At 42.3% G+C, this 27,511-nt stretch overlaps 2 protein-coding genes across 8 annotated transcripts; both read right to left on the reverse strand.

The window, feature by feature from the left end:
* Positions 1–1,478: 1,478 nt before the first annotated feature.
* On the reverse strand, positions 1,479–19,301 carry rusc1 (RUN and SH3 domain containing 1). 6 transcript variants are annotated; one of them, XM_037784729.1, is made up of 13 exons: positions 19,152–19,300; positions 14,067–17,422; positions 10,725–11,525; positions 8,984–9,106; positions 8,820–8,896; positions 8,593–8,610; positions 8,183–8,357; positions 7,725–7,830; positions 7,530–7,576; positions 6,978–7,456; positions 6,665–6,891; positions 6,356–6,523; positions 1,479–4,298 (listed from the first exon to the last, which is right to left on the reverse strand). In XM_037784729.1, exons 2-13 carry the CDS (start codon positions 17,293–17,295, stop codon positions 4,133–4,135), a joined length of 5,616 nt encoding a protein of 1,871 aa, XP_037640657.1. In that variant the 5' UTR covers positions 17,296–17,422; positions 19,152–19,300; the 3' UTR covers positions 1,479–4,132. The 6 variants fall into 6 exon arrangements, 5 of the variants coding, with proteins under 5 accessions (XP_037640657.1, XP_037640658.1, XP_037640659.1 ...); XM_037784730.1 differs by lacking the exon at positions 8,593–8,610; XM_037784731.1 differs by lacking the exon at positions 10,725–11,525 and having other exon boundaries at positions 19,152–19,299.
* Positions 19,302–21,683: 2,382 nt separating this feature from the next.
* On the reverse strand, positions 21,684–26,389 carry fdps (farnesyl diphosphate synthase (farnesyl pyrophosphate synthetase, dimethylallyltranstransferase, geranyltranstransferase)). Of its 2 annotated transcripts, XM_037785707.1 has the most exons (10): positions 26,234–26,389; positions 25,659–25,826; positions 24,812–24,952; positions 24,316–24,396; positions 24,082–24,204; positions 23,910–23,998; positions 23,755–23,827; positions 23,590–23,667; positions 23,371–23,505; positions 22,261–22,461 (listed from the first exon to the last, which is right to left on the reverse strand). In XM_037785707.1, exons 1-10 carry the CDS (start codon positions 26,234–26,236, stop codon positions 22,261–22,263), a joined length of 1,092 nt encoding a protein of 363 aa, XP_037641635.1. In that variant the 5' UTR covers positions 26,237–26,389. The 2 variants fall into 2 exon arrangements, with proteins under 2 accessions (XP_037641634.1, XP_037641635.1); XM_037785706.1 differs by lacking the exon at positions 26,234–26,389 and having other exon boundaries at positions 21,684–22,461; positions 25,659–25,946.
* Positions 26,390–27,511: the final 1,122 nt, after the last annotated feature.

Raw genomic sequence — 27,511 nt, forward strand, 5'->3', positions numbered from 1 at the left:
CTGTGTTGTCCTCCATAATGACCCACAATGGAGGACGCTATCAGAGGAACACGGTTACAAGATGGGGGAGGGCTGCAGCTCACTCCGGAGATTTATTCTCCTCTTTCTGCCCTTCACAACATCCGAGGGCATCCTGGGATCGTTTGATCTCTACAGAAAAGGGATAGAAATCTCCTCCATGAGCTTAAAAGGGACAGAGTGTGTTGTTAGGTATTGAGAGTATTTTACAGTCTTCACTTCCTTTGCAATCTGACACATGCAGGTTGTTTCCTGTCACATTTCAGATAGCAATGAATACAAGACAAGTACTTTATGTTTTCTGAGTGAGGTGTATATACAGTTGACCTATATAAAAATGATTTCATTCATTTCTATGAAGCAAACTAAATGAAACTGTTATTTTTAAAGTTGGGATTATGATTTAAGATATAAGGGCACAGTGAAGACCTGAGCACAAGCTGTATTCACAGAGCCTTCCCTCTCTGCTGAACAGCCTTGTCCTGCATTAGAAAAGTACAGTTAAAACAACCCAAAACAATGGCCGAGGGAGAAGAAAACACTGAATTCAATTTATCAAAAAAAGAAGCCTATTAATTATGTATGATTGTTAAAAATAAAACAATCATCTCTGACACAATATTCACAGGAAATAATCTGCTCAAAATTCATCCAAATCGCTTGTTTTACACAAACTTCCTGCAGTTACTGCGTTCACTATTTGGGTTAATTTTACAGCTCATCAGTTGTTCTGTACTATTATTGTTGTTGTTGTTGTTGTTGTTAGACATACATACCATAAAATATGTCACTTAGTCAGGGGTCGTCAGTTTACTCAATGATAGAAAAGGGAAGGAAAAAGGTTGGGAACCACTGGCCTACTTTTTTTTCATGATCGCTTAACCAGCTGATTAGACTGTTGTCAGGCTATTAAATAGGCGTTATCAGTCGCTATAAGCCCATAGATGTGGATCAATAAGGGTCTACTACACCCACTAGTAGGTTTTATCATCTATTCACATGATAGATCACCGAAATAAGGTATAAAAGAGCACGACAGCGACATCTAGCGACTGTAGTAATTATGACAGGAGCAAAAGCGGAAGTCAGGCGCACCAACAATGTGTAGTTGTCTTTGCGGTCGTAGTTATTTTAACCCAATTCACCATGTTTTTCCTAAACTTAACTGTTTTTTGCCTAAACCTAAAGAAGCCTTTTTGTTTGTGCTCAAAATGTGACGTTTCATTCAGTTTTACAACATGTTAGAACGTGTTGCTTTTAAGTTTCGCTTTCACTTTTACAAGGTAGTACACGTAGTAGGCCCCTATTGACCCACATCTATGGTGCTTATAGCGACTGATAATGGCTATTAAATAGCCTGATAACAATCAAATTGGATGGCTTAACATGTAAACTCTGACTAATAAGGCTTTTTAACATGGATATTAAGGGCTAAAATATGACTCAAACAGCTGCCCAGGCTTGGTTTATACTGATCATTTTATTTGGTGTATTTACAAACAAGCACATGCAGGAGGTGGACAGTGACTGACACTAGAGGGGCACTGAACTATATGCAGTAATAGTAGGACACAGGGATGTCTACAGGCTACATGACACCAGAGAGAGAAAGAGGAGGAAGAGGAGGAGGAGGGAGGTACAGATCTCATTGTTACACTTACACACACACACACACACATACACACACACACGCACACACAAGTGAAAGTGCAGGATGTGCTCACACTCATCTCTGCTTTCATTGCCACACACACTGCCATGTGCACGCTCACACGCACACACACACTCACATAAAGAACCCAGATAGATAGAGAGACACTAGATGGGTCAGATAGAGCTTTTCTTTTCAGAAACCTCCAGATCAATAAATAGTACATCCAATAAATTAACAAATGCATTTAGACCAGAATCTCACAAATAAAAAAAACAAAAAAATATAAACGTGTCAACCGATATTTTATCTTTATCTAGACATTGTTTCTCGTAAACACCTATCCATTTTATGGCATCTTATTGTGCTCATAAGTTACAAGTTATGAGCACTGGTTATCGCTACTGGACAGTTGCCATAGTGACGGTGATGTCATGCTACATGGCATTGACACAATAACACGAGGAAACTTTCCCTGATTGATCAATAGCAATGAATTCCTGCTGAATTAAACGGAGGTCCTTTAGTGTCAGCCTTTCCTGACAAGTTCAAATCTGGCTCTTTTATCTATTTAAGCTGTTGTTTTAGGCTTCAGGTGTCAACATCAAATCAAAACCGTGACTTTAAAACAAACAAAAAGGCTTTTTAGTTGTACATTTAACCATATGCATAGTAATCAATACAGAAACTATTGAATAAATATATGACATAAAGCAATGTGGTTCAACAGTAACATATCACTTCCACCACAACCAATTCTACTACCACTATCATTAATATCAATGATCATGATGAGCAAACATGGCGGGAAGGGGTTAAGAGTAGGGCTGTCCCGAATATAATTTTTTGGGCTTCGAAGCTTCGGTGAGAAATATTCAAAGATATTCGACACACGCACCTCTACAATAACTAATAATAACTAATGTTGAATATGAATAATGAATGATGTTGTCGAATTATTCCTTATTTCATGGGCTATTTGGGGATTTATACATACTTAAAAAAAAGAAAACGAAGCATTCAAACTGATTTGTAGGTCGATCACCATGGCAACAGTCGAAGCTTCGAAACATTCGGGTCAGCCCCAGTTAAGATAAATACAAACACTGAGGTACGAGGTGAAATTCAGCCACCAAACCTACAGACTTTGCTGTAGCATTTATGAGTTACATACATCTGGGATCTTCTCACTTCATTAAAATTTAAGGTCAGATAGTGTTGAACAAGAGCTGAGCATAGTTTGGTGAGGTGTTTGACTCCGACACATGTTGGCACCGTGAGGTTTTGGACGCGATTAGCTACAGATTGCTGTTGTCTGATATTATCTCGTGTGGGATGGATAGATAGATATTTTCTGGCATTCATTCAAAGCATTCATGGCACATTACAATGCATACAGTGTTTTAAGGTATGAGGCTAAATCTAATAATGTTATGAACATGATGTCAGGACCATAGCAATACATGAAGCAAACAGGAGGGAAGATACTGGATTTAAAACAAACACATATTTTTTTTGCATGTATGACAACCGCTTGATGTGTGTGTAAAGTTGCAGATGTAAAGAATTCATTTTTTAATCATCCACTTCCTCAGTGTGGCCACAGTATTAAGCTGCTGCTTGTGTTTTACTATCTGCTTTCTCTTGTTCATCTATCTTTCTATCTATCTTGGTAATATCAATCTCAATTTATATACTTATATATATATTTTGTATGTATATTTATACAGTCAAATATAGTAGCAGAAACAAACACACATGAACCAGGCGATAAAGGTGAGAGGTCGATAGGGGTTAAAGGTCAATAAAACACAGATCTACACAGCTACAGTTCACTACATTACTACGCAGTATGCAACAGGAGCTACGGCCCAGTACTCTCACGTGCTTCCTCCACTCGACAACCTGCGAGCCGCGGCTCTCTACAGCTGACTACAGCTAGAGATATCAACGCGGCTACTACCAGGCTGTCGCCTCCTCATGGCCTCTGATCTGAAAGCACTCAAATGGTTGATAGCACAGAATTTCCCCTGTGATCGTTTTCAGACCAGCGGCTGACGAGGAAGGCAGAAATTGAGGAAAGAACATTTTAAAGGGATACTTCACTACGAGATCAAAGGTCTTCCAGTATGAAATTTGACTTGAGTCGTTATTTCACAGCATCTGCTGCATTCCTGCTGCTAACATCCATTAGTTTAATGCTACCAAACTGGATGGATTGTGAATGGGGGGGAAAAAACTCCCATATGTTCATAAAGGGAGCGGGCTGCAGACTGCTCCTGATGCACGTAAAGCAGAACAGATGGTGCTATGCGCTCAACTCAAACTCGAACAGAGCAAGCGTGAAATATCCCTTTCAGAGTAGTGGAGCCCCGCCATAACCTCTCAACACTCGCCTAAAATATATATAGATTTTTATTTTGTTTTTTTTATTGATTGAGTGCAGCAGTTATGGTGCCGAAGTCACATGATGAGAGAGGTGTAGCCAATAGGTACCAGTCCCTCTTTGTCTCCCTGACGACAGCGAATCCAGTCCTGATCGACTCCTCCTAACACCACCAGTTCCTCCCCTTTGCAGAAGGTGAGCTCCGAACCTGTTCCCGAGTGGTCGCACAGCGTTCGTATGGACCTGAGGACAGACAGCAGAGATTTTCTCAGGTCTATACACCAACCACAGACAAGAACGTCAACCCCAACATACGATGTAGCCCTAGCTTGGATGAGTCACAATGCAGGGTCGCTGGTGAGTCACCAATTATAGTCTTCCAAAGACTAAAAAAGATAACAGGAGCATTTCTGGTGTCTCCTACGCCCACTGGTGCTCTTGGCGGGGGAAAGATGACATTTTAAAAGAGAAAAATACGCCACAACTAGACATCCTGAAGGTTGCTTTAGCTCATACTTAAAGGTGCAATCTGGCCAGAATTTTAGTTTAAAACATTCAAAAAGAGGTCATTGATAAGAGATTACATTTTTGATGTTATGTCAAATATGTCTATGTGTTGCGTTGCAGAGATATCCGCTGAAATGAGCATGCGAGTCACTGTAGCGTCCAGTCGGCTCTCAAAAGATGAAGAAGTAGAGCTGCCCCGAGGGCTTGTCAATCACGTTAAAGGTACAGGGTCTGTGTATGTTTTGATAGTTGTTTATTGGATTAAATCCAAAGTGGCAGAAACAAGAAAATGACTCGCATTTTCGCTTTGTCCTCCCCTCCACCAGGAGACTATTTCACTGTGAGGAGAGCGGGCAGCGGCTCCGGGAAACTTTCAGTTAGCAACTAGCTGTAGTAACTCGCATTCAGCCAGCGCAAACTCCAGTTACTAATAAACATGTCCCGTAGATCTCAAGAGCTCGCACTCGACGCTGCACTTCCTTGGGTCCTCAGTAATACACCCTTCAAGTGTGAAGTCGATCGGATGAACGGTTGGTGAGAAAAACAAAATACCATCACTGTCAATTTATATCAGTGTTATTATGGTAAACTAAAACTGAAACAAAACTAAAAATAAGCAGTGAAAAATATTTTTAGTGAACTGAAACTAAATAAAAACCTTTAAAAAAACTAAACTGAAATGATATTGCCTGGGTAAAAACTAATGAAAATATAAAATGAATGTAAAATCATTTCAGTTTTAGTTTTGTTATAGCTATAATACATCACTCCTGAAAAAAGGAGTCAGCATGAATTTCCGTCAACTCTCGTGGCTACATACCTCTGAGGCGTTATACCTGGCCCTGACAAAAACAAACTAAAACTAAAATAAAAACTAAAACTAAATTTTTCTGAAAAATCTTAAACTAAAATGGCAAAAACACTCTGAAAACTAACTAAAACTGAAACTAAAACAGCAAACACACTCTGAAAACTAACTAAAACTGAAACTAAAACAACAAAAACACTCTGAAAACTAACTAAAACTGAAACTAAAACAGCAAACACACTCTGAAAACTAACTAAAACTGAAACTAAAACAGCAAACACACTCTGAAAACTAACTAAAACTGAAACTAAAACAGCAAAAACACTCTGAAAACTAACTAAAACTGAAACTAAAACAGCAAAAACACTCTGAAAACTAACTAAAACTGAAACTAAAACAGCAAAAACACTCTGAAAACTAACTAAAACTGAAACTAAAACAGCAAAAACACTCTGAAAACTAACTAAAACTGAAACTAAAACAGCAAACACACTCCGAAAACGAATTAAAACTGAAACTAAAACAGCAAAAACACTCTGAAAACTAACTAAAACTGAAACTAAAACAGCAAACACACTCTGAAAACTAACTAAAACTGAAACTAAAACAGCAAAAACACTCTGAAAACTAACTAAAACTGAAACTAAAACAACAAACACACTCTGAAAACTAACTAAAACTGAAACTAAAACAGCAAACACACTCTGAAAACTAACTAAAACTGAAACTAAAACAGCAAAAACACTCTGAAAACTAACTAAAACTGAAACTAAAACAGCAAAAACACTCTGAAAACTAACTAAAACTGAAACTAAAACAGCAAAAACACTCTGAAAACTAACTAAAACTGAAACTAAAACAGCAAACACACTCTGAAAACTAACTAAAACTAAACTAAAATTAAATTGAAAAGTCAAAGCTAAAATTAAATAAAAACTAATTGAATATTCAAAACTATTATAACCTTGCTTTATGTCTGTTGTACCTGAGTGGTCTGGGTTTGTCCTTCATCTCCATTGCGTCAACCTCTTTCTCTGCCTCGGGCTCACTTCCTCCCTGGGGCTCCGGGGCCCTCTGTATTATCGGGGTGGAGTTGCTGCTCACCATTCGTGACAGTGCGGTGACACCAGGAGACAGCCACTGAGAGGGACGCCTGCAGAGACGGACACAGAGAGGACAAGAGGGATGGTTAAACAGAGAGAGAGAGAGTGTTACCATTCATGCAGAAAACAAGTCACTACAGTGGTTGAATCCACTAGTCCATTACAGTTATGTGGTGAATTCATTGGCTAACCTGGTTGGCGGTGTGTGACCTGGTGGGCTGCTGAGGCTTTTAGAGGCTCCAAAGAGCCGCCCCATACCCCAGGGAACCTGAACACTGCTGCTGACCGGAGTGAACTCGCTCCCCGCTGTTGCCTGGAGGTCCGTCTTCATCTCCTCCTTTTTCAGGCTCCTCTCAGACAGATTCTGGCTCAGTCTGCCTCCCCAGCGCATCACAGCCCCCCATCCGTGCTGGATCACCTAAGATTAAAAGAAAGGTCAGCCCTGCACGATCACACAACATATTTGACTACAAACACTGAAGAGCTGCACAAAAAGGTGAGTACCTGTCCTGCCTGCTGAGCGAGGCTGTCCTCCTCAACATCATGAAGAGGCAAGTCTCCAATTTCCTTCTCCTGCACCCACAACAGCTGAGGACTCGTCTGCCCAATAGTGACCGGTGCTTTTATGGGTGCAGCACTGCTTTGTGTTGATTCCCATGCTCCTCCGTTCTTTGGCGATTTTTCTTTGGCCGCCCGATGCTCTGGGCTTCCAAAGTCTACCTCTGAGAGGCTTTCAATATATTTACAGCCTGTGATTTTGGATTGGGACCCCTCTGTTGTAACTGCGTCCTGACAAGGTGGACTGGGGATCTCCGGTGTGTGACTGTCCGGCTCTAAATGGTGGTGCTGGAAGAGCAGGTCGAGGTTGAAGGTCAGCAGGCTTAGAGGCTGCAACACGAGGAGCAGCTCCTCGAACAGAGGCTGGCAGGCGGTCAGCGACAGACGCATGAAGGAGGCGGGGCGGTGATATGTCTCCAGCACATCTGAGAGGAAGAGAGGTCACTGTTAACGCACATGCACGTGCACGAGAATGAGACGGAAGTGATGGAAACTTACCACTGCAAGACTGAAGGTGAGACAGCCAGAAATCAAGAAGCTTGGTACTGGAAGAAAATAGAGAGAAGAGGAAAAGTGAGGATACAAAGAGGACGAGTGCAGGGAAATTAAAATATAGTATCAAAAATATTTTTTAACTACTGATTTGAGCACTTTTCCTGCTACTAGTGGAGAGGATAATGAGCCAGAACTCACTTCAGCAGGCCGAAGAGGAAAGCGTTGAACCTGTGTTTGCTCTGTCTGAGCTGAGGCAGCTCTCCAACACGAACTTGTAGGTTGAACAACGCTTGAGTTTTAGGACCTTGAAAAGTGTGTTGAGAGGAAGAGGAGAAAATATATATAAAGAGACGGAGAGAGAGAGAGAGAGAGAGCGATCAACAGAGGAACTTACAGAGGTGAGCAAAAAATTGAAACTTGGCACTCATAGGCCAATCGATATCTGCATCCTGTTGTTTGCTTAATTCAGCATTTTAGACACTAAAATCAACAAGTATTGACCGGTATGTGTGAGAAAATAGGAGGCAGACAAAGTCCAGGGCTTATTATTATTATTATTATTATCAACCAGGGAAAAAAAACATGACACAACTAATATCAAATCCTTAATATCCAGGTCTATAAATGCTAATTTTCCTTTGATCTTGGCGTGCTACCTGGCCTGGTGGAGGCCTGGACCAGACCCCAGGCGGAATTTGGCCTCCTGCCTGCAATCAGGTCACTCTGGTGAGGCTTCAAGCCATCGGTCAGCAAGCTGTGCAGGGCTGGGCAGAGACACTGCAGCACCAGACGGCCCAGAGATGGATTTATAGTGCTGTCTCCTGATAAGGCCTAGGGAGGGGAGAGGAAGGGAGAGGAAGAAGATGTGCAGTGATAGGGAGAGACAGGGGAAAGGACGGCACGAGAGAGAGAGAGGGAGGGAAAGGAAAATGGGACACGTAAATGAGGACCAGGGGAAGACGAGGGTCGGTATGATGTGATGAGACATGATTTGGGGGGGTAGGAGTTAGTTTACAAAGAAATTCTTAAGACTACAAGATTGGGTTATCTAAAGATATTCTAGTACCTTGTTAACTGAGAGAGACTGAGGAGAGACGGAACACAATATGTAGAGTCAGAACAAGAAGGGAGGGAGGGAAAGCATTTTCAAAGATGAATTCAAAAGAAGATGACATTTTGTTTCGTTATCGAGAGTGACGTCTCGATAGTGAAACAAACAAAGCAAAAAAAAAATGACAACTTAAATCTGTTATTCAAAATCCCTCCGGTGACGTAACGTAAGCAGTGACTAACCTTCTGAACGACAGTCCGAGAAGAGCTGAACTGGGCCAAGATGGCTTCCACTGCCACGCTGACCGCACTGACCAGAGCTGGAGGGGAGAACAATGGTTAAACTGTAAGAGCTATAGACATCATCAGGGACAAACATACACAGATGGACAGGTGAACACACACACCTTTTTTTTCCTGCAGGCACAGAGAGGACAGGCCAAGGCCTCTCATTGGATGCTTCACATCTTCGCCCATCCAGGACGTCTCTGTCCTCTGTACAGAGCCAGCGAATGAGACACTGCGAACAGCTGACAGCGACAGAAAAAGAGCAATTACTTACTTAAAAAAAATACAAATTCAACAGCAGCAAACATGAATCACCACAGACATAAATACCATAACTAAAATATTAGTATTATTAGTAGAATGAGAAGCATTTGGAGGAGGCAGACAGAAGCAGATGGTACTACTGACAACAAACAGTGTGTGAGGACATCCTGTAAATATTGGTTTGCTTTCAACATCTGGATCTGTGAAGACAACTTTCTGTATGCATCGGGAATAAACAGGATCCCATGCATTAGTCTTGACTCGCGCTCAAACACACAAATACACTCATACATACTTAATATAAATATACATACTGCGGAGCTAGTGGGGGGAACAGGTGTATAAACTAGCACATCAGTCAGGTCAGATACAATTATTCACATGTGCAAAGGGCAGATGTTGAATACGGTGTGATGTTCATATAAAAGGATTTATATAAACTAGTTATATAAATACAGACATTCATATAATGAACAGGATGCAGTGGACCTTAAAGGGATAGTTTGGGTGTTTTGAAGTGGGGTTGTATGAGGTCAGTGTGTTACCTACAGTAGATGACGGTCGGTACACCCCAAGTTTGGAGAAGCAGACAAGAGTTACCGCACGGAACCAAAGCAATGTACTGCTGTGGATGGGGTCGGCAGAAAAACGTATTTTAGCTTCCTAAAAGAAAAGCTCACCTTAAAAAATTGATAATGTATCTAAACTGTTTTTATCATCTGAGCCTGCTGGCTTTGGAGAGAGCATAGATAAGTTTGAATTCAGTTCTGTTCCCCGTCAGAAAGGAGAACAAAAGGGCCGTCTCACTGCAAGATAAAGCGGTGAAAATATTTAAAATATAGCATACACTTAAAGGGATAGTTTTTTTTATAGTTGAGTCTTTCTTTTAGGAGGCTAAAATAAGTTTTTCTTCTGTCCCCGTCCACAGCAGTACATTGCTTTGCTCCAGTTCCGGTGTTTTCTGTTTCTTGATGCAGGGGGCTTGCCGACCGTCATCTACTGTAAGTAACACCTACTACTACTACGATAAGTATCTCATACATCCCCACTTCAAAACACCCAAACTATCCCTTTAATTACTTTGAAATTGCCCTAAATGTACACATACACATACACGAAGATAAAAAAAAAAGGTTTAAATAAAAATAATTTACTTTACAACATCACACCGTGCAAAAACAAAAACATGTAGACAGACCAGACCAGACGAGACAGACACAGAGACAGACAGAGTAAGAGGAAAAAAGAGTGCGAGCAGCTCTGGACGCCCTCTGACAGGAACAGCTGTCACCCCTCTGAAGGCCCTTTGCAGATTTGAAAGGACGGCGTAGATAAGACGCATCAGATGACCTGCAGGGATCTACCTTCTGCTACATAAAACAGCTTCAGTTACCCAGTTCTTTCAAATCTGCAAATCCCAAAGGGTCGAAAAGTGACAAAAGTCAGAGGGCCACTATATCCAGGGAGGGCAGAGAACAAAGACAGAAACAGACAGTAAGACAGACAGACAGACAGACATGCATGCAAGCAAGATGTCAAAGAGAGAGAGAGAGAGTGTGAGATGTAGGAGAGAGAGAAGAGAGAGAGAAGTCTTACTCGCCACGCGTGACTGCGGAGGAGCCTGGTAGAGTTTTGGGGGTAGGGGGGGCGCCCTAGGCGGTATAGGAGGGTAGAGGTTTGGGTAGTAGAGAGGAGCAGCGAGGGCAGGCAAGGTGTGAGAGCGGGGGAAAAGCGGGGAGTTGAGGCAGTAGCCTGCTGCACCTGGCGGGGTTGCCCCAGAGCGCTCGGGTGGGGCGAGGGCGCCGATAGGCGAGAGGCGAGGAGGGGCACCCCTGTGCAGAGGGCAGTTTTTCGGGTGGTAAAGGTAATATGAAGGGAGAGGAGGAAGCTCTTTAGATGTCCTGTTGTGGTCTGCGTGTGAGCGTTTTTCTGAATACATCGAATCTAAAGCGCTGATGCTGTTTGAATACGTCATCATGACATCAATGTTCTTATATGGAGTGGTGCAACTTGGAGCCTCAACAGGTGTGTCTGACTTAGAGTCACTGCAGTACAGAGAGTCAAAATTACAGATAGAGTCAAAGTCTCTGCATGTGTTAAAGATATCCCCATAATCACAAGGAGAGTCTACATCGAAATCATCCAGAGATTCATAGTTAAAGCTAGAGTTTATATCAGCGCTGGACTCATCTCTGTGGATGCGAGCTGCGCTGGGAGCAGCGGTGGCCCACCGTGTGTTATTACAGCGTGTGTCTGTGGACTCCCTGCCTGCATGGCTGAGGGGTCTGGGATCTGCAAAGGGCTGGGAGTTACAGAAGCCGGGGCGATAGGGAGGGAGGGCAGCGTGGAGGAAGTAGGGTTGGGAGGACTGGGCGAGGGACAGCGGGGGGGAGGAGACTGCTTATTGGGAAAAAGGGTTAAAAAGGCCAAAAAATTGTAAAGGTGCAGGAGTCAGGATGGAGAGGCAAAGCGACATGAGGGAGCAAAGCGGAGCCGTGGACAAACAATGGAAAACAACCGAATGGGATGGAGAGGTGAGGAAAAACCAGGAAGAGTAAAGTAAATGTGGCAGAGAAATGGGAAGGAGAGAGAGATGCAGAAAATGTTAGTGTCTGTCGAGAGATAAAAATGCACATTCATGAGTGTAAATCAGCAGAAATCGTCATCATGTAACATCATGCAGTATTTAAACAGTTGATTGACAGCTACACATTGATAGAGAATGAGTCAATGGAGTTGATTCATGAAGGGCAATAACCACACGTCTCTCATCTAAGAGTTTGACACAACAGGAAATGATACCCATAAACGCTGCTCAGTAGAAATATTCAAATCAGCCACTTATTCACCATAATTAAAATGCCACCATCAAAGATTCATCATATCTCAATGTGGGTTTTCTGGTTTCACTTTCATTTCACACTTTGTACTGAGAGTTCTGAATGTTGATCTAACACAGCACAGTGTTTTGTAATTTACTGCAGTGCGTGCCATCATCACCTCTGGATCACCTTCTCTCTCTTTCTCTTCTCTGCCTTTTGTTTTCTACCTCTCTACCTCTCTACCTCCTCCTCCCCTCTCCAGCAGTACAGCAGTGTAATGCTGAGTCAGTCAACAGATAGCTGACTTCTGTCCGTTCCTGCTCACTCACCATGTCTGCCTCTGTGGACATTCAGAGAGTGTGGCTACTGCAATTTCCATTACACTAAATTACCTGTGACATAGTGTGAGGGTATGTATATATATATATGTATATGGGCTACAAAGTGAGCTAGAAAGCAACCATACCTTGGTTAGACTTGAGCTGTCTTTGAACTGTAACCAACACATGATACTTCCTATTTTTCTGACACTGGCTCTCAGCCATTGGTCCATGTATTAAGATCCACCCCTTTGGCTCTTAAAGGTGTACACACCTATTTTATGTCTCGTTGCAGTGGTTTTGGGGGAAACTCCTGCAGCATGTAACTCGTTAGCGAAATCATGAAATAATGCCATAGTAATTGTATAATCAAAGGACTAATTTTACAAATTAATTTAGCAACCGACTGGCGGAGAATATGAGCAATTTAAATTAGCGCAGCGACGATTAATCGATTAGTTGTCAACTATTAAATTAATCGCCAACTATTTTGATAATCGATTAATCAGTTTGAGTAATTTTTAAGAAAAAAAAGTCTCTGATTCCAGCTTCTTAAATGTGAATATTTCCTGGTTTCTTTACTCCTCTAAGACAGTAAACTGATTATCTGTGAGTTGTGGACAAAACAAGTCATTTTAGGACGTCATCTTGGACTTTGGGAAACACTGATCGACATATTTCACTCACGTCACTTCATCTGCTTTAGTTAATCCAGTACAGTTATTGTTTGTAATTCTTTTCATTTAATAAACACCATATAACGCATATGGACGTATGGATTTCTTTGAAACGTCATGCAGTAAAGAGCCTCTTAGCGGCTGTTTAACTGATAGTAGTCGCTACAATTACTCATTTTTTTCTGACATTTTATAAACCAAACAACTAATCGATTCATCAAGGAAATAATCGACAGATGGCATGAAAATAATCATTAGTTGCAGCCCGAATTTAGATCAAACATACACCCTACTGACAATCTAGTGTTTATGAAGCCCACTGCAGCACTGTATGAGATAAGTAACCTGATCTTAGCTATCGGTGCCACTCTAGGGAGCAAAGGTTTGGGGGAAGCAGAAAAACGTGATAGACAGCAAGAGGAAAGCATAAAGTTGATGGGATTTAAAACTAGTAAAGAGGCAGACGAACACAAAAATATGTTAGGACACACTGATAGAAAGAAAAGAGAAGTTGAAGGTATAAAGAAGGAAGGTGGTGAGCTCAGTGGGCACTCCATTATCCCCCTCCCGTTGGCCTGGAGAGTGGATGAATAATTGAATAAGGCAGTGATGACATCACACTTTGATAACCAGTGCAGGAAAGACTGGCTGGGAAGTTTCCAACCTCCCTTCTCTCCTCATATTACCTCCACTCTTCACTGTCTTTATCCCTCCATCTCTCACTGTTGCTCATGTTCTCTCTGCAGCTGCCTCTGTCTTATTCACATCCCCCCCTCTGTTTATCCCTTTTCATCATTTATCCATCATATCACCCATCATGCCTTTCTGTGACGCATGCTTGCCCTCCATCTCTTCGCTCTCGCTCAATATATCATTTCCATAAATGACTCAACCCATGGTTTCTTTCTATTGTACTGTCCAAGGATGTTATTTATGCATCAGTCTGTCCTTCTCTCCATCTTCTGCCCATCCCAGATTTGTTGAGATGAAAATTACACTTTGATGTGTTTATCGTCTCCCACGCATGCACAAAAATGCACACACACGCAGACCCCTTCCCCTATGTCATTAAATTCAGCTGCCTGCTTTATTAGCATCATCATGGTAATTCACACTCACCTGTAGTTCTTGATTCAAGAGTCCTTCCACCATCGGCTCGTCCTCTCACCTCCACCTCCACCTCCACCTCCTCCTCTTCTTCTTTCTCATCCTTCTCCACCCTCTTAACTTCTTCACCCTCCCACTCTCTGCCCATGGTCCACAGGCTGCTGTCACTGACCGAGCAGCCAATCTTCTGTGATGGGCACAGCTCCGGTTGTCTCCCCTCCTCGTCAGCTCTCTGGAGCATTTCCTTCAGAGCGGCCATCGAGGTGAGGGCCGGCGGCGGCTGCATGAAGAAGGCCTGAGCCTGAGAGGTGTACTCCCATTCGTTGCCGTCACCGCCCGCCATCTCTCTCCTCCACCTCAGGTTGTACAGAATATCTGCGTCTGGCGTAATAACATTCGGGTCGGGGTCTGGATCGGTGATCACCTTCGTTGTGGGGACGCCGTTCTTGCTGCGGTAACGCAGCTCTTTAAAAGTCGTGACGTTTGGAGCTGGAGATGACCCTGAAGAGCTGAGCTTCTTCTGAGTTTCCACTTGAGATTTTCTCATTGCCAGTGGTGGAGGCTGTAGTGCGGCTTCACACTCAGGTGTGAAAGCTATGAGCCAATCGAAGCGGTCAGGCTGTGCGGAGTTAGCCACGAGAGTGCTAACTTTATGGTGTGGCACAGATGGGGGGATTGGGGGTAAGGGGCGAGGAGGAGGAGGAGGGGGAGGTGAATCTAGTACCTCGGCAGGATACCGGTAAGACTCAAAGCTCATGTTCTTTTCTTTAGTTTCATGTGTATTGCTAAAACCAGTGCTGTAGTAAAGGTCAGAGGTCAGACCGCTGCCCCTCTTCCTCCTCCTCGCCATCTCAGTGAACGAGGTGGTTCTTTGTGTGCTCTCCTCTTTTGTTTGGCCTCCATCAGCTCTTCGTTCTCCAACCATCTTACCTCTGCTGCTCCATTCGTCTCTGGCCATCATCCCGGCATCACACTCCTTCTCCTCCTCCCTCTCTTTCAGTCTGAACTCATGTAGCTCCCCAGACCTGGACGAGATGACATGATCTCTATCTCCTTCATCCTCTAACCCTCCAACACAAACACCAAGCTCTGGGCTGAGTTTGAGGAGCTCAGCTTGGGTCAATCCAGCGAGCATCAGTAGCTTTCGAATCTCTACATCCAGTGCATGGAAGGAGGGGGGAGGAGGCAGGGCAGGTGGAGGTGGTATGGCAGGGGGAGATGAGGAGGAGATGGAGATAACTGGCGGAGGAGGCAGAGGTGGGGGACGCATGGTAGGAGGAGGAAGGGAAAGGGGGGTCTTTTCGTGATTGGCTTGAAGAGCGGCGAGCCGCTGGGCCTCCTTCCTGGCGAGGTGACGCTTCCGAGGGGGAGGGATGGGAGGAGTTGGGGTGGGGAGAGATGGAGGTGGAGAAGGGGTGGTGTAGAGGGTGAGGTAAGGGACTGGTTTAGAGGTGGGAAGAGGGGGAATGGAGGGTGGAGAAGGAGGTAGGGGTTTCTCACACCTAAAAGTGGTGAAAGTGGGGGACGAGGAGTTAGGGGAGAAAGTAGACAATGTAGGAGAGGTGGAGACGGCCATGGAGGTGGTCTCCCTGCTGATATTGATGTAGGTGTGGAGGTCAGAGCTCACGCTGGCGTGCCGCGCTGGAGGTTTGGGGGGTCTGGGTGGCGGCCCGACAGGAGAAGGAGTGAGGGAATCAGGAGCGAGGTGATCCTCACAGTCTGATGGAGCGGTGAGGTCGACCCCTGCATCTGAAAACTCCTGAGAGTCTCCCAGCGCTCCTCTGCCGCTTTTATACAACTTCCAGGGAATGTCAATGTTGCCCATTTCATCCATGACGTCTGAGAGATCCTGCTCTTCCAGATCTCCGAGATCAAACCCCTTCTCATGGAGTCTGGCAATGTAGGCAAGTTTCACTTCTCTGTTCACCTTCTCCAAGCGATCCAGGTGATCTAGCCGATCCCTCAGAACATCCCAGTGTTGCTCGCCCTCCAGATCCCAACGAGCCACTTGGATCACCTGGCTGAAGCGCTCCATTTTCCCGAACTCCCCGACTGATTCTAGGAAGTCAAGTAAACCTAGTTTGGTGACCTCAGAATCATCTTTGAGTCCTAGGTAGTCAGGAGAAGGGGAGTCCAGGGCGGAGGGGTAGCCCTCATCTGGGGAGCAAGGGGAGGAATGTGATGTTAACATGAAGGGGTTGCGGCTAAGAGGAAGGGATGGCGGTGGATGGGACGGGGGTGAACGCACAGGAGGCTGGCATTCAGGGAGAGAGCGGTCTTTGGGAGCCAGAGCGACGGACAGATTATCGTGGTCGTGAGAAGAGCAGATGGAGGCGGATTGATCTGCACAGTCAGACTCCAGATCAGAGCAGGAGCTGATGGAAGTGGAGGACGAGGAGGTAGAGGAGGAGAGCGAGAACTCCAGGAGAGAGGGGGGGCAGTCACAGCACGAGGGGACCAGGGTGTCGTCATCATCATCATCGTCATCGTCATCATTGTCAGCCTCTTCATCATCATCAATATCAATATCCCCGCTGCTCTCTTCCTCGTCGTCGTCTTCCTCTACTTTTACATTTTTCTTGTTGTCCAGATCAGCGCTTGCGTCAGCATTCTTGCCTTCATTTTCCAGACTGGCAGCAGGGCGGGCGGAGGCCTCCAACTTGGCCTGTGCTTGGGAGGGAGGCTGAGGCTGCTCCTTGGCCCCTTTCCCATCCTGCCTCTGGGGCAACGGGGCCGGAGGAGGCGGTAGCTGCAGTTGCTGTCTGATAGAGATGGTGTTGTTGTTGTTGTGGTTATGGTTGAACATGCTATTGTTGTCCTGCGGGGAACGGCCGTCGCAGCACAGACACGGGAGGCTCGGCTCGTTGCAGTTCGGGTCAAGAGGGAGAACGGAGGGGAGCGGAGGCGGAGCGGCTGCTGGTGCAATTTTAGTCGCCGCAGACGCACGAGCAGCCTTAGGTTTGGGCTTGGCTAATTTGGAGATGGTTGATCCCTGTTTTTGTGACCCAAACCTGGACTGGGTCACTGGTGGCCGAGGCTGCACTCCCACCCTGGTCCTGATGGGTGCAGCGGGGCCTTTAGTAGCCCGGCGCGGGGAGGACGTGGTGATCGTGTTCATGTTTTTATCCTCCCTCTGGAAACCAGCGCCGTGAGGCTTTGGTCCAGCTACGGTATTGGTCCGCCTGCTGATGTCAAAGCGCCGCGGCTTCGGAGGCTGAGAGGAGCAGCTAGAGGACTGCATTGTGGGAATGTGGCTTTTTAGGATACTCTTATATTGCTGTTGCTATAGAAACTAGTGTTGTAAAGGCAGGACAGATCCAAACTATGACGCGTCGTGACGGTCACATCTTGGCTTGACTCCCGAGATCCTGTAACATCAAAGGAGACACACAGTGAATAATGACTGCGAGCAAAACTCTGCTCTGCAAAGACCGATTTCTTGCTCTACACGTGTTTTCATATTAGTCTTTGAAGTTAAACCCATCATCTGGACTATTCATTAAAACTCAATTGCTTTTGGGCTTTTCTGTTTTATAATTATCACAGCCCAAGTCCTGGGAGGCCACAGCAGCGATATGAACACACACACAGTGCTGTAAAAAAATAAAATTAAGGCACATTATCAAGCATCACTACTTAAGGAAAATAATTCAAGCTGAATTAATTAATCAATTTATAAATTGACATTAAATTTATCAGCAACGCTGTTGATAATTGCAAAAATGCCAAATATTCACTGGTTTTAGCTTCTGAATTGTGAATATTTGCTTGTTTTTAGAGTCTTTTATGATAGTGAACTGAATAATATATTTTTGTTTTGGACTTGGTCGTACAAAACAAGACGTCTGAAGACGTCACCTTGGACTGGTCACCTTGAGAAACAAAACAAAACATTGTAGACCAGTATCCCTACTGTGGCACTAATAAAAAGATCATCTTATCTTATCTTATTTTAAATGCTTAATTGATGAATCAAGAACATAATCAGCAGATCAGTTAATAATGAAAAAATAGCTAGTTGCAGCCCTTAAAAAATGGTGCATCTTTTGTTGAACAATATAGTAGTTTTTTGGAAACAGTGAGGCTTGTTCAGTTAAACAAATACTTGACAGATGGTTTTCATTATCAGTACAACAGATGAAACAAGGCAGACACGTAGCCTATCTATCTATCTATCTATCTATCTATCTATCTATCTATCTATTTAAACACACACCCATACACACACACATCACATGAAATGATCCCCATGATAATAATTGCTGTCTAATTTATAGCTTAATAACAGCCACTCATCATCTTTATCAGCCATGTTCAGCTCCACTGAGCAAGCACTGATATTCATGAGTTTACAGTAGTCAAGCTGTCTCCATCTGTACCAGCACATCCTTACACACTGATGGCAGCAGGCAGATCTAGATCAAAAGAAATAATATAAAAGAAAGAAAAAAACACCATAGAGCAATGACTGAACATTTAACTAGAGCATGAAATAATCAGGCAGCAGCACTGAGTCTGCCTTTTTTTAAAGCCCATCTATACGGAAAGCTATTGCTCAGATATTCCTGCACAGTGCCCTTCACATCACTGAGGAATATAAATCACTCAGCTTTAAAACTGGGTCTTCATCGGAATGGCCATTCAAAAGCCAACAAAGCCTTGAAATAAAACAAAGAAAACATGCATTTGAGCAGATGTAATTGAACCCCGTCCTGTGTTCAGTATTTACCCCTGCATGTATTGATCCCAGAGCTGATGGAGACAGGGAGGATGGGAGGAAGAGGAGGAGGAGGAGGAGGAGGAGGGGGTACCACCAACCGCATCGCCTGATATACAGGCCCATCCGCCCTATTATAACTCTAATATTACACATCATATTTACATGCCACTTAAAACCGATCATAACAAAACATTTCCCCTATAATGCAATTCAAGTAATATCATTATAAATAGCAGATTTGCATGTCTCTTGGTTGCGCACGCTCCTATGTGGGAATAAGGAGGTTTTGCTTACCAGATTACACCCTGCAGGCTCATTTTAAAAACATATTTTAAAAAATATATACACATAAGATGATAAATTAGGACTCGACTCACGCTCAGATTGAGGTAAAGATGGATGAAGGTCTCCATCTCGTCGGGCTCGCTCACATCTCAGTCTCAGTGTGAATGTGAATCTCTCTCCGATGGTGGCAGCATCAGCATCTGTCTTCTCGCGAGCATCCGACCAACCATCGCCCCCCCCCCCCCCCCCCCCCCCCTCCAACCCAACCAAACCACACCCCTTACTGGCCTTATCATCACATCCAATTTATCTTGAATCATTATCAGCTTGAAATAATTAGTTTTGAGAGGAAGCGTCTCATTAAATTCCCCTTAAAGCTGCAGTTGGTAAAATTGGAGCAAATATGATTAAAAAAAGTATTTTTTTATGAAACAGTCACTATATCCTGACAGTAGTGCATGAGACAGGTAATCTGATAAAAAAAAAAATCATGTGTCCTCCGGTGTCCTCCAGTGCTCCTAATGGCATCTGCAAGATTTCACAGTCCGGAGGAAAACGACCAATCAGAGCCGAGCTGGAGCCTGCAGTCTCTGACTCTGACTTCCTCCATCACTGACACCTCTGTGTCCATTGTCAAGTTAGCAGTGCAGAAAGGTTAAAGCTGCAGTGGGTAGAAATGGAGCAAATATGATTAAAAAAAAATATTTTTATAAAACGGTCACTACATCCTGACAGTAGTGCATGAGACAGGTAATCTGAAAAAAATAACTAATGCGCCTCTGTGTCCTCCGGTGTCCTCCAGTCCTCCTAATGGTATCTGCAAGATTTCACAACCGGAGGGAAACGACCAATCAGAGCCGAGCTGGAGTCTTTCCATTTCTGACTCCGATCAAACTAGGCAGTGCTGATCATATATGAATTAATGTTTCTGTTACTTTAATGCCTATTTCTCTCATAAAATGTTTTCAGAAACATCTTGTAGTGTACTGTTTTGCTGTAAAATAAGAAAGTTTGTGACCCGGCACCCATGTTGAGATCTGCTGAGGAAATACCAAGCACCGCCCACCAGCTGGAGCACAGGCAATAGGAACGCTCTCTCTCTCTGAAATGACCTGTGGTTGGCCAAAGTCTCCCATCACGGGCTAGATTTATTCAAGGCCTATAGAAAGGAGGCTGGGTCACGTGTCATATCTTTGGGGGTATAATACTTGCGCAGTAAAATCTGGTCTGCACTCGCCGAAATTTAACCAATCGCAACGCACGACCGCAGCTTCAGTTACACTGCGCATGTGTTATACCCCATACCCCAAGACCCATGTCCGCCCGTCACCCAGCCTCCTTTCTATAGGCTTTGAATTTTTTAAAGCCTGAAAACAGAGCCATGAGGAGGTGCAGAAGTCTAGTTTTCTCTCAGAACACTTGAATTACAATATGCTGAATGATGCCAAAAATATACTGCCTATACCCACACTTTAAATCATCCTATACATTCATGCATTTATCAGTCTGTCATCAAGGAAATTAACTATTCATACTACCAACTATTGCTTCCTTCCGATTAATCTGTCAACTACATTCTTGATAAACCTATTAATTCTTTAATCTTTAATCATTATTATTTCCCAGAGTGCAATTATTCAATTTATTATCAAGATCATAAAGAAAAGCATCAAATCCTCATATTTGAAAAGTTGGAAATGATGACATTTTGTTATCTTTTTTTGCTTGTGAAATGACTGAAACTAGACTGAACCTAGACAGAGACTAGGGCTGGCTCGATATGGCCAAAATCTTCTATCACGATATAGGTCATTTCATATCTTGATAACGATATATATCACAATATAACATGGTTTCTGGTAATTCAATAGTCTATATGAAATAACCACATGGTAAAGCCTATTTTTGTATACTCCTGTGTGAATTAAAGGTCTTATTGATATTTTTATGTAGACAAGTATTTTTTTTTTAAATAACAAACCTACACAGCCTTTAGAAAGGTGGCGAATAAAAGTATGGCATTTTCTGAAAAAATTATGACTGTGAATTAATAATTTAAAAATTTTTAGCGGGTCCAAAATTAATGTTTCGTTTATATCTGTTCCCAATTTTAACGAGGCTTGTGAGCCAATAGTAAAACAACGTTGGTATAACGTGGTCTCTCTGAGTTGTGAGTTAGTGTGTAAAAAACGATAAAAACGACTTGTGAAGTAAATGCAATGGAATGGAGGAGGGAGAATGCGACATCTAGTGGCTGAACGTTATGAATAGCACCTTTAAATACTTGACAAATGAAAAGTACTGAGTATTTTCTCATTTTATAAACTTGAGCGCAAGATAAACAGAAGTTTCAAGTGAAATTATAGAAAAAAATTAAATAAATATAGGCCTAGCCTATATCACGATAGAAACAATATAGAAAAATATATACGATTGACATATTTATATTATTTTGATGATATATATCGTCATATTGCCCAGCCCAAACTGAAACGATGACTCGATTAGCATAATAGAATATTTTAGATTATAGATTTTTGTCTATTTTAATCAACGAGCCGTTTCTGCTCTACAGCCAACACACAAACCAACATCTAAAGGATGAAATAGAAAGAAAACAATAGTGTTCATACATTATTTATTAAAGGCAATAACATTCAGGCCAGTACAGACTTTACAGCAGCAATATAAAAATATATGCAATTAGAAAGCTGAGGTTTGACCCTCTGCCAGGATACATCTGCTGTCATACATTTACTTTACTTCTATTCCTATAAAATTAAAAACTATTTTGACTGTCTGAATTAATTTGTATCTTCATCCTGCCATGCACCCCTCAGGGCAGACCGATATGAAAGCTACACTATGTGTGATTCATAACAGTGTTATTATTCTATCATGGGAAATGACTGGAGACACTGTACATTATGTACCGGGGTCAATAAATAAATAGGTAGTATATGGAGTAGAAGAGGTCGTCTGTTTGACGACATTCACAACCACATATCTATAAACAACTGCAAAGTTAAGAAACTGCCTGCAGGATTTCTAAGTGCTGTTCGGGTCATGCTGTTGGGAGTCAGCCTCGTCCCGGGTAAACCCTCTTTAAAAACGGGAGAAGAGTTGATCTGTGTATCATGATAGAAGTCAAAAGGGAACCAGGCTGATGCCCCTGACGTGGTTTATGACCACCGTTCCCCTTCACTTGTTTCTCTTGTAGATTTTCTTGGCGAAGTTGAGGAAGACTGAGTGAGGAAGGTTTTTAGCGTGACAAGCGATGAGTTTCTGTAGCCGCTGGTAGCTCTCTTCCTCATATTTCTGGTACAATGTTGGCATTTGCAGGGTGTCGTACAGTGCTTTGACCTTTTCCACAGAGGCATCATCATGGCGCGCATAACATGCCTGAGGAGGAGAAGAAATTAAGTTTTGCTAATGTACTAGTGAGCGACTCTAGTAGAGCTTCTAAAAAAGGTGGGTTCAGAGGCCACCGCATAAACGGAGGATCAAAACCATAAAAACACTGTTCTAACATATTATTCAAATAAATTAAGTTTCAATTGCTGCAAAAGTATTTTTGTTTTAGCTGAATATAGACTTTGGACAAAGTATAAAATATCTGTAAAAACAGACACAACTTTTGATACACTACATTGTACAATTAGCACAATTTCTTATGGTGGTATGAAAGAAACATTCACTGTTATCCATTGCCTTAAAGCCTCTGAACACCCACAGGTATGTACAGTCAATCTGGCTGATTAGACCTCTTCTCAGGACTGTGTGGGTGGATATATAAACTAATTGATTGACATCTTCCTGAGTCTCCTGATAGCTTCATTGCACCTTTAAGGGCAGGACAAATTGCACCTTTATCATTCTTATTGGTTTTAGATTTGGGACCTAATAAATTCTCATCATAGTGCGACCTATCTTCAACCTGAAAAAGAGGTCTAATGAGCCAGAATAACTCAAAACACCTGTGTGGGTGTTCAGAGGCTTTAATTACACTTGATCCATTTTGGAAAAGGTCACTTACTTCACATTAGAGAATCTGCCAGTGACTCATTGCTTAAATTCAAATGTACAGCACTGAGATATACTTGGAGCATGCATTGTATTTAAGCTGTTGCATGCACTAACTCGTGTTTAAATATTCATGCGATGTGATGGAAACAGTGACTAAAACCTACTAAATAAATCAATTTAATCTAACGGTGTGCAAGCAACAAAATCCCTGCATACAACTCTTTTGCAGCCAAATAATATCGGTACATATATTTTTAATAGTTCAAACAGAAAGGGTTGTCCCACCTCCAGCTCTGCTCTCTGTTCAGCAGTCATGGTTTCCAGGGCCTTCACCACCAACCAGCTGCATTTGTTATCCTGGATGTCTGTACCAATCTTTCCGGTCACAGCAGGGTCTCCGTAACAGTCCAAGTAGTCATCCTGCAAATGATTCACATTGGGTGGTTATTAACTCTGTACAGTCTGCAGCATATTATTCAATATGTGACTTGTAAAAGTAATTACCTGTATTTGAAAGAACTCTCCCATCTCAAGTAAGATGAGTTTGGCATTATTGAGTTCCTCTTCACTCTCAATTCCAGCCTACAAAAGTAAGGTAAAGTAGTTATGAGAAAGAGTACGACATTACTTTCCTTTTGTCATGTGTGTGTACAATATAAACAAACTCACAATGTGCATTGCAGCTGCCACTGGGAGGTAAAAGGAGTAAAAGGCAGTCTTGTATTTTACAATAGCTTTATACCTGAAAGACAAGGAGAGAAATAATGAAACCCATTGGCTTTGGTAAACAACATCCTACTCTGGAACAGATTTAGCTCCACTACCTCTCCATGGTGAATCTGCTGAGGTCAATCTGACCAGGAGGAGCCGTCATGAGGTCCAGAGCTTGGCCGAGCTCGGTCTGGAAAGTTGTCTGAAACAAACAGAGATGCGGTAAGAATCCTGTGTAAACGTGTGATTGAGTGTGCCTGTGTAATCAAGCAGGACGTATAGTACCTCAGTGAATAGCTCCAGTAGGTGGACGTAGTAGGGCTGATCCCTGCAATGTCTGCGAAGCAGTCTGTAGATTGACCCTTCCAAGAGAAATGAATCATTGATGGCGTCCAGACCTACTCCATTCTTAAAAACAAACAGACAGGATTCGCCAACATTAATAGTGGAAAATAAATTATCACGCAACAAATAAAAAACATTTTAGTCTCTCTTTTTCTGGAATATATCAAGTCTCACCTTCTTGTACCAGCAGGGCTGTCCTCTCCGAGTCACAGATCCATCCATCATGTCATCTGCCACCAGGAAAAATGCCTGAAGCTGCAAGCAAGAGAGACGCAGTCGTAACACTTTGCAAAGTGTCATTACAACAATCAAGCTTTAGCGACACATTGTGCAGCACGTAACAAAAAGAACCCCTAAAAAAAGTCGTAATATAAAGAGAACAAAGTCACAACTTTACGAGAAAAAAAGAAAATAACATGTAAAATGACTACTTTATAATATTATGACTTTATTCTCATAATATTACGACTTTATTCTCGAAATCTCAGACTTATTTTTTTCCGTCAATGTGACCCTAATACTAAACCTACAACAATGATAAATAAAATTGAAAATGTAAAAAAAAAAACAGTTATTCATTTCCATTTTTTAAAAATCCACAAAGAGCCACTGGAGAGGGGCTAAAGAGCCTGCAGGTTGCAGACCCCTGCTTTATCAACATTGTCCTCACCAGCTCGATGCACCAGCCAACCAACAGAGCCCTCCGCACTGTGTCCTGTGTGAGCTGAGTAGGTGGGAGAAGCTCCCTCAGTGATGCAATCACAGACAGGCCTCGGTTCCTCTTGCCTCCGGGGGAATTGTACACCAAAACCTTAAGAGAAGCAGACACAGATATTTGTTTTATTTGTTAAGTAATGCTCCTTTAGTGTTTTTTTTAAAACCATATATCTCATTTTGTTGTGTAATATGATTTGGGAGTGAATTCCATTCTTGCATTGCTCTGTATATTGCTGTACTTTGACCTGATTTGGTTTTGGATCTTTGTAAAGTAAAACAACCTGCAGCAGCATGCCTTGTGACATAATGATGTCTAATTATGTTTTTATATGTTTAGATATATTTTATTTTCTTCTGTACTGTTTTTTTGTATGTATTTCTTTGTTTTTATTGGATTGTTTTCCACTGTTTGGTTAGGGTTTTTCTGCACACTTTGTGTGCTTCTTGTTGTTGTTTAACTTTTGTTGTATTTTTTAAATGATCTTAGTTTAGATCTTTCTTCCTTTTTTGTTATTGTTTTTTTTCTCCTGGGGTTGGGGGGGAGGTCTGTGGCTTCTTGACCTCTCCTGACACATTTCTTGTTTTTTTTTTCCATTGACTGGATTTTGTGCAGTTTTATATATGTGCAAATAAATAAATAAATAAATAAATGGTGGAATAATTGTGTGTATCTGTACTAAAGGATAGGTTTTTGTAAAAAAAAAAAAAAAAAAATGGAGTCTGGACATGAAATAGCAGTTCAGGCCTTTAGCAGAAGTAACTCAACAAACAAACAAAAGACAACATACACACACACACACCTCTCTGAGCCTGTTGAGAGCATCAGCCAGCGCCGGGTCTGTGATGTCTCCCTCTGACAGCTCCGTCACCAGCTCGTCAAACTGGGCATCAAACAGCTGAGGATCAGACAGCAGAGGCTTCTTCTTGCTGCTGTGCGTCGTCGATGTCCCGTTGAAGATGTGGTCTCCCTGTAAAGACGAGGTGCACAGCAGGACAGGTGTGGGTTTACAGGTAAACGAGGAGGCGTTGCGCCACATGGTCCTGATTGTTTTAGGCACATTAATGACCAAACCCAGCAGACGTCTCATTGTCAGACTGATCTGATAACTAGCTTAGTTATATATAAACCACACAAACGTCTTCTAGTTGAGGAAAACCCAGCTTTATCTCCATCCCATGCTTTCTAGCCCAGTAAACAACGTAAACAAGAGCAAGGATTGGGTCAAGAGGAGATATTTGCTATTAAAGCCATGTAAAGAAAAGAAGCGTTAGCTGTCGTTAGATTAAGTTGTTATCCTGCATTCAGCATTTTAGAAAACATACCTACATCAAACTGAATAAAAAATAAATCACTCAAACACATGCCTTTACATACCATAATGATTATCTCCTCTTATCCCGAATTGTTAGTGTAAAACAGCAGAATACTTTATCTTCTGTTTCTTCGTCTTTCGGTCAAACGTGAAGTCAGTGAACGTCTCCTCAAACCCGGATGTGCAGATTGTAGTTCGCTGTCACGCCGCTGTCCGTTTTAATACAAAGCAGCGGAACTAGATTTCCCAGCATGCATTGCGGAGTGGTGCGTGTGGGCGTGGCTCTTTGGAAGGCTCCATTTGACGTCTGAGCGTTTTGATTGGCCGGTGGAATCGAACCAGGATGGGCTTTCATACCGGCTGACCAATAGGATTTGAGAAGAGGTGGGGTTTAAAGGTGGAGTGGCTGAGCCCTCAACTATTATAATTATAGTCTTACTGATCAATAAAACAGAGATTAACAAAAACAACGAACCTCTTTTTAATTTTGCCTTAATTTGATTTGCACCATGACTGACAGCCCTCTCAAGCACACACACAGTCACATGATATTGATCTTGCCCAGTTATGTTGGCTTTTTTAAAGTTTTCTTTATTTCTTTGTTTATTTAATTATTTAATTATTTTTTAAAAAAATTCTCTCCATTTTGTTTTATCCATATTTAATTTAATTTTATTTTGTTATGAGGAAAAGGAAGAAAGAAAGAAAAGGGAAAAAAAATAAAAAAATAAAAAAATTGCATTTGATTGGGACAAGGATTTGATGCACTAGTGGGCATTTAGTGTACAGCATGATGGTGTATGTGGGATTGACTCTAAACAAACTAGTGCCCGTTGTAATGAAGAAACTTGTTACTCTGGAAAGGTGTGGCTAATCGGTGTGTTTTTACTAGTATATGGACAACAATGCAGGGATAGGCTGCACCGTCAATGCTGGTTTTGGCCCTTTAATGGGATTTATCGACAATAAGAAAAATGTGGAATATTGCCAGACTTATCCTTTAACACAGGGGTCAGCAACCTTTACTATCAAAAGAGCAATTTTAGGCAAAAAATAAATAAATAAATCTGTCTGGAGCTGCCAAACATTTGAGCCTTGTGATGAAGGTAACACAGTAATAGTCTAAGTATATAGTATATAAGTCTAATGCAGTGAGGGCCAAAGTGCAAATGTACTACGGAGTATCAGGGCCACATTGAGGGAAAAAATTCAGAGATTTCCAGAATAAAGTCATAATGTTCCGATTTTTTATAGTCGTAATATTACGAGAATAAAGTCACAACTTTATGAGAAAAAAAAGTCCTAATATTACGACAAAAAAAAAATTAAAAAAATAAAAA

This window comes from Sebastes umbrosus, chromosome 11 (genome assembly GCF_015220745.1).
Source record: "Sebastes umbrosus isolate fSebUmb1 chromosome 11, fSebUmb1.pri, whole genome shotgun sequence".
In the NCBI taxonomy this organism is placed as follows: domain Eukaryota; kingdom Metazoa; phylum Chordata; class Actinopteri; order Perciformes; family Sebastidae; genus Sebastes; species Sebastes umbrosus.

What these genes read in the sequence shown, in the direction of transcription:
- rusc1 (XM_037784729.1), bottom strand. Translation starts at nt 17,295, where the DNA reads ATGCAGTCCTCTAGCTGCTCCTCTCAGCCTCCGAAGCCGCGGCGCTTT. An exon ending in TTCCTCTTCGGCCTGCTGAA is followed by an intron (nt 7,577 to 7,724) that starts GTGAGTTCTGGC and finishes ATTTTCTTCCAG; the next exon opens with TACCAAGCTTCTTGATTTCT. An exon ending in GGTCACACACCGCCAACCAG is followed by an intron (nt 6,524 to 6,664) that starts GTTAGCCAATGA and finishes CCGTCTCTGCAG; the next exon opens with GCGTCCCTCTCAGTGGCTGT.
- fdps (XM_037785706.1), bottom strand. Translation starts at nt 25,946, where the DNA reads ATGAGACGTCTGCTGGGTTTGGTCATTAATGTGCCTAAAACAATCAGG. An exon ending in TTGGCTGGTGCATCGAGCTG is followed by an intron (nt 24,397 to 24,811) that starts GTGAGGACAATG and finishes TCTTGCTTGCAG; the next exon opens with CTTCAGGCATTTTTCCTGGT. An exon ending in TGGCAGCTGCAATGCACATT is followed by an intron (nt 23,668 to 23,754) that starts GTGAGTTTGTTT and finishes TTACTTTTGTAG; the next exon opens with GCTGGAATTGAGAGTGAAGA.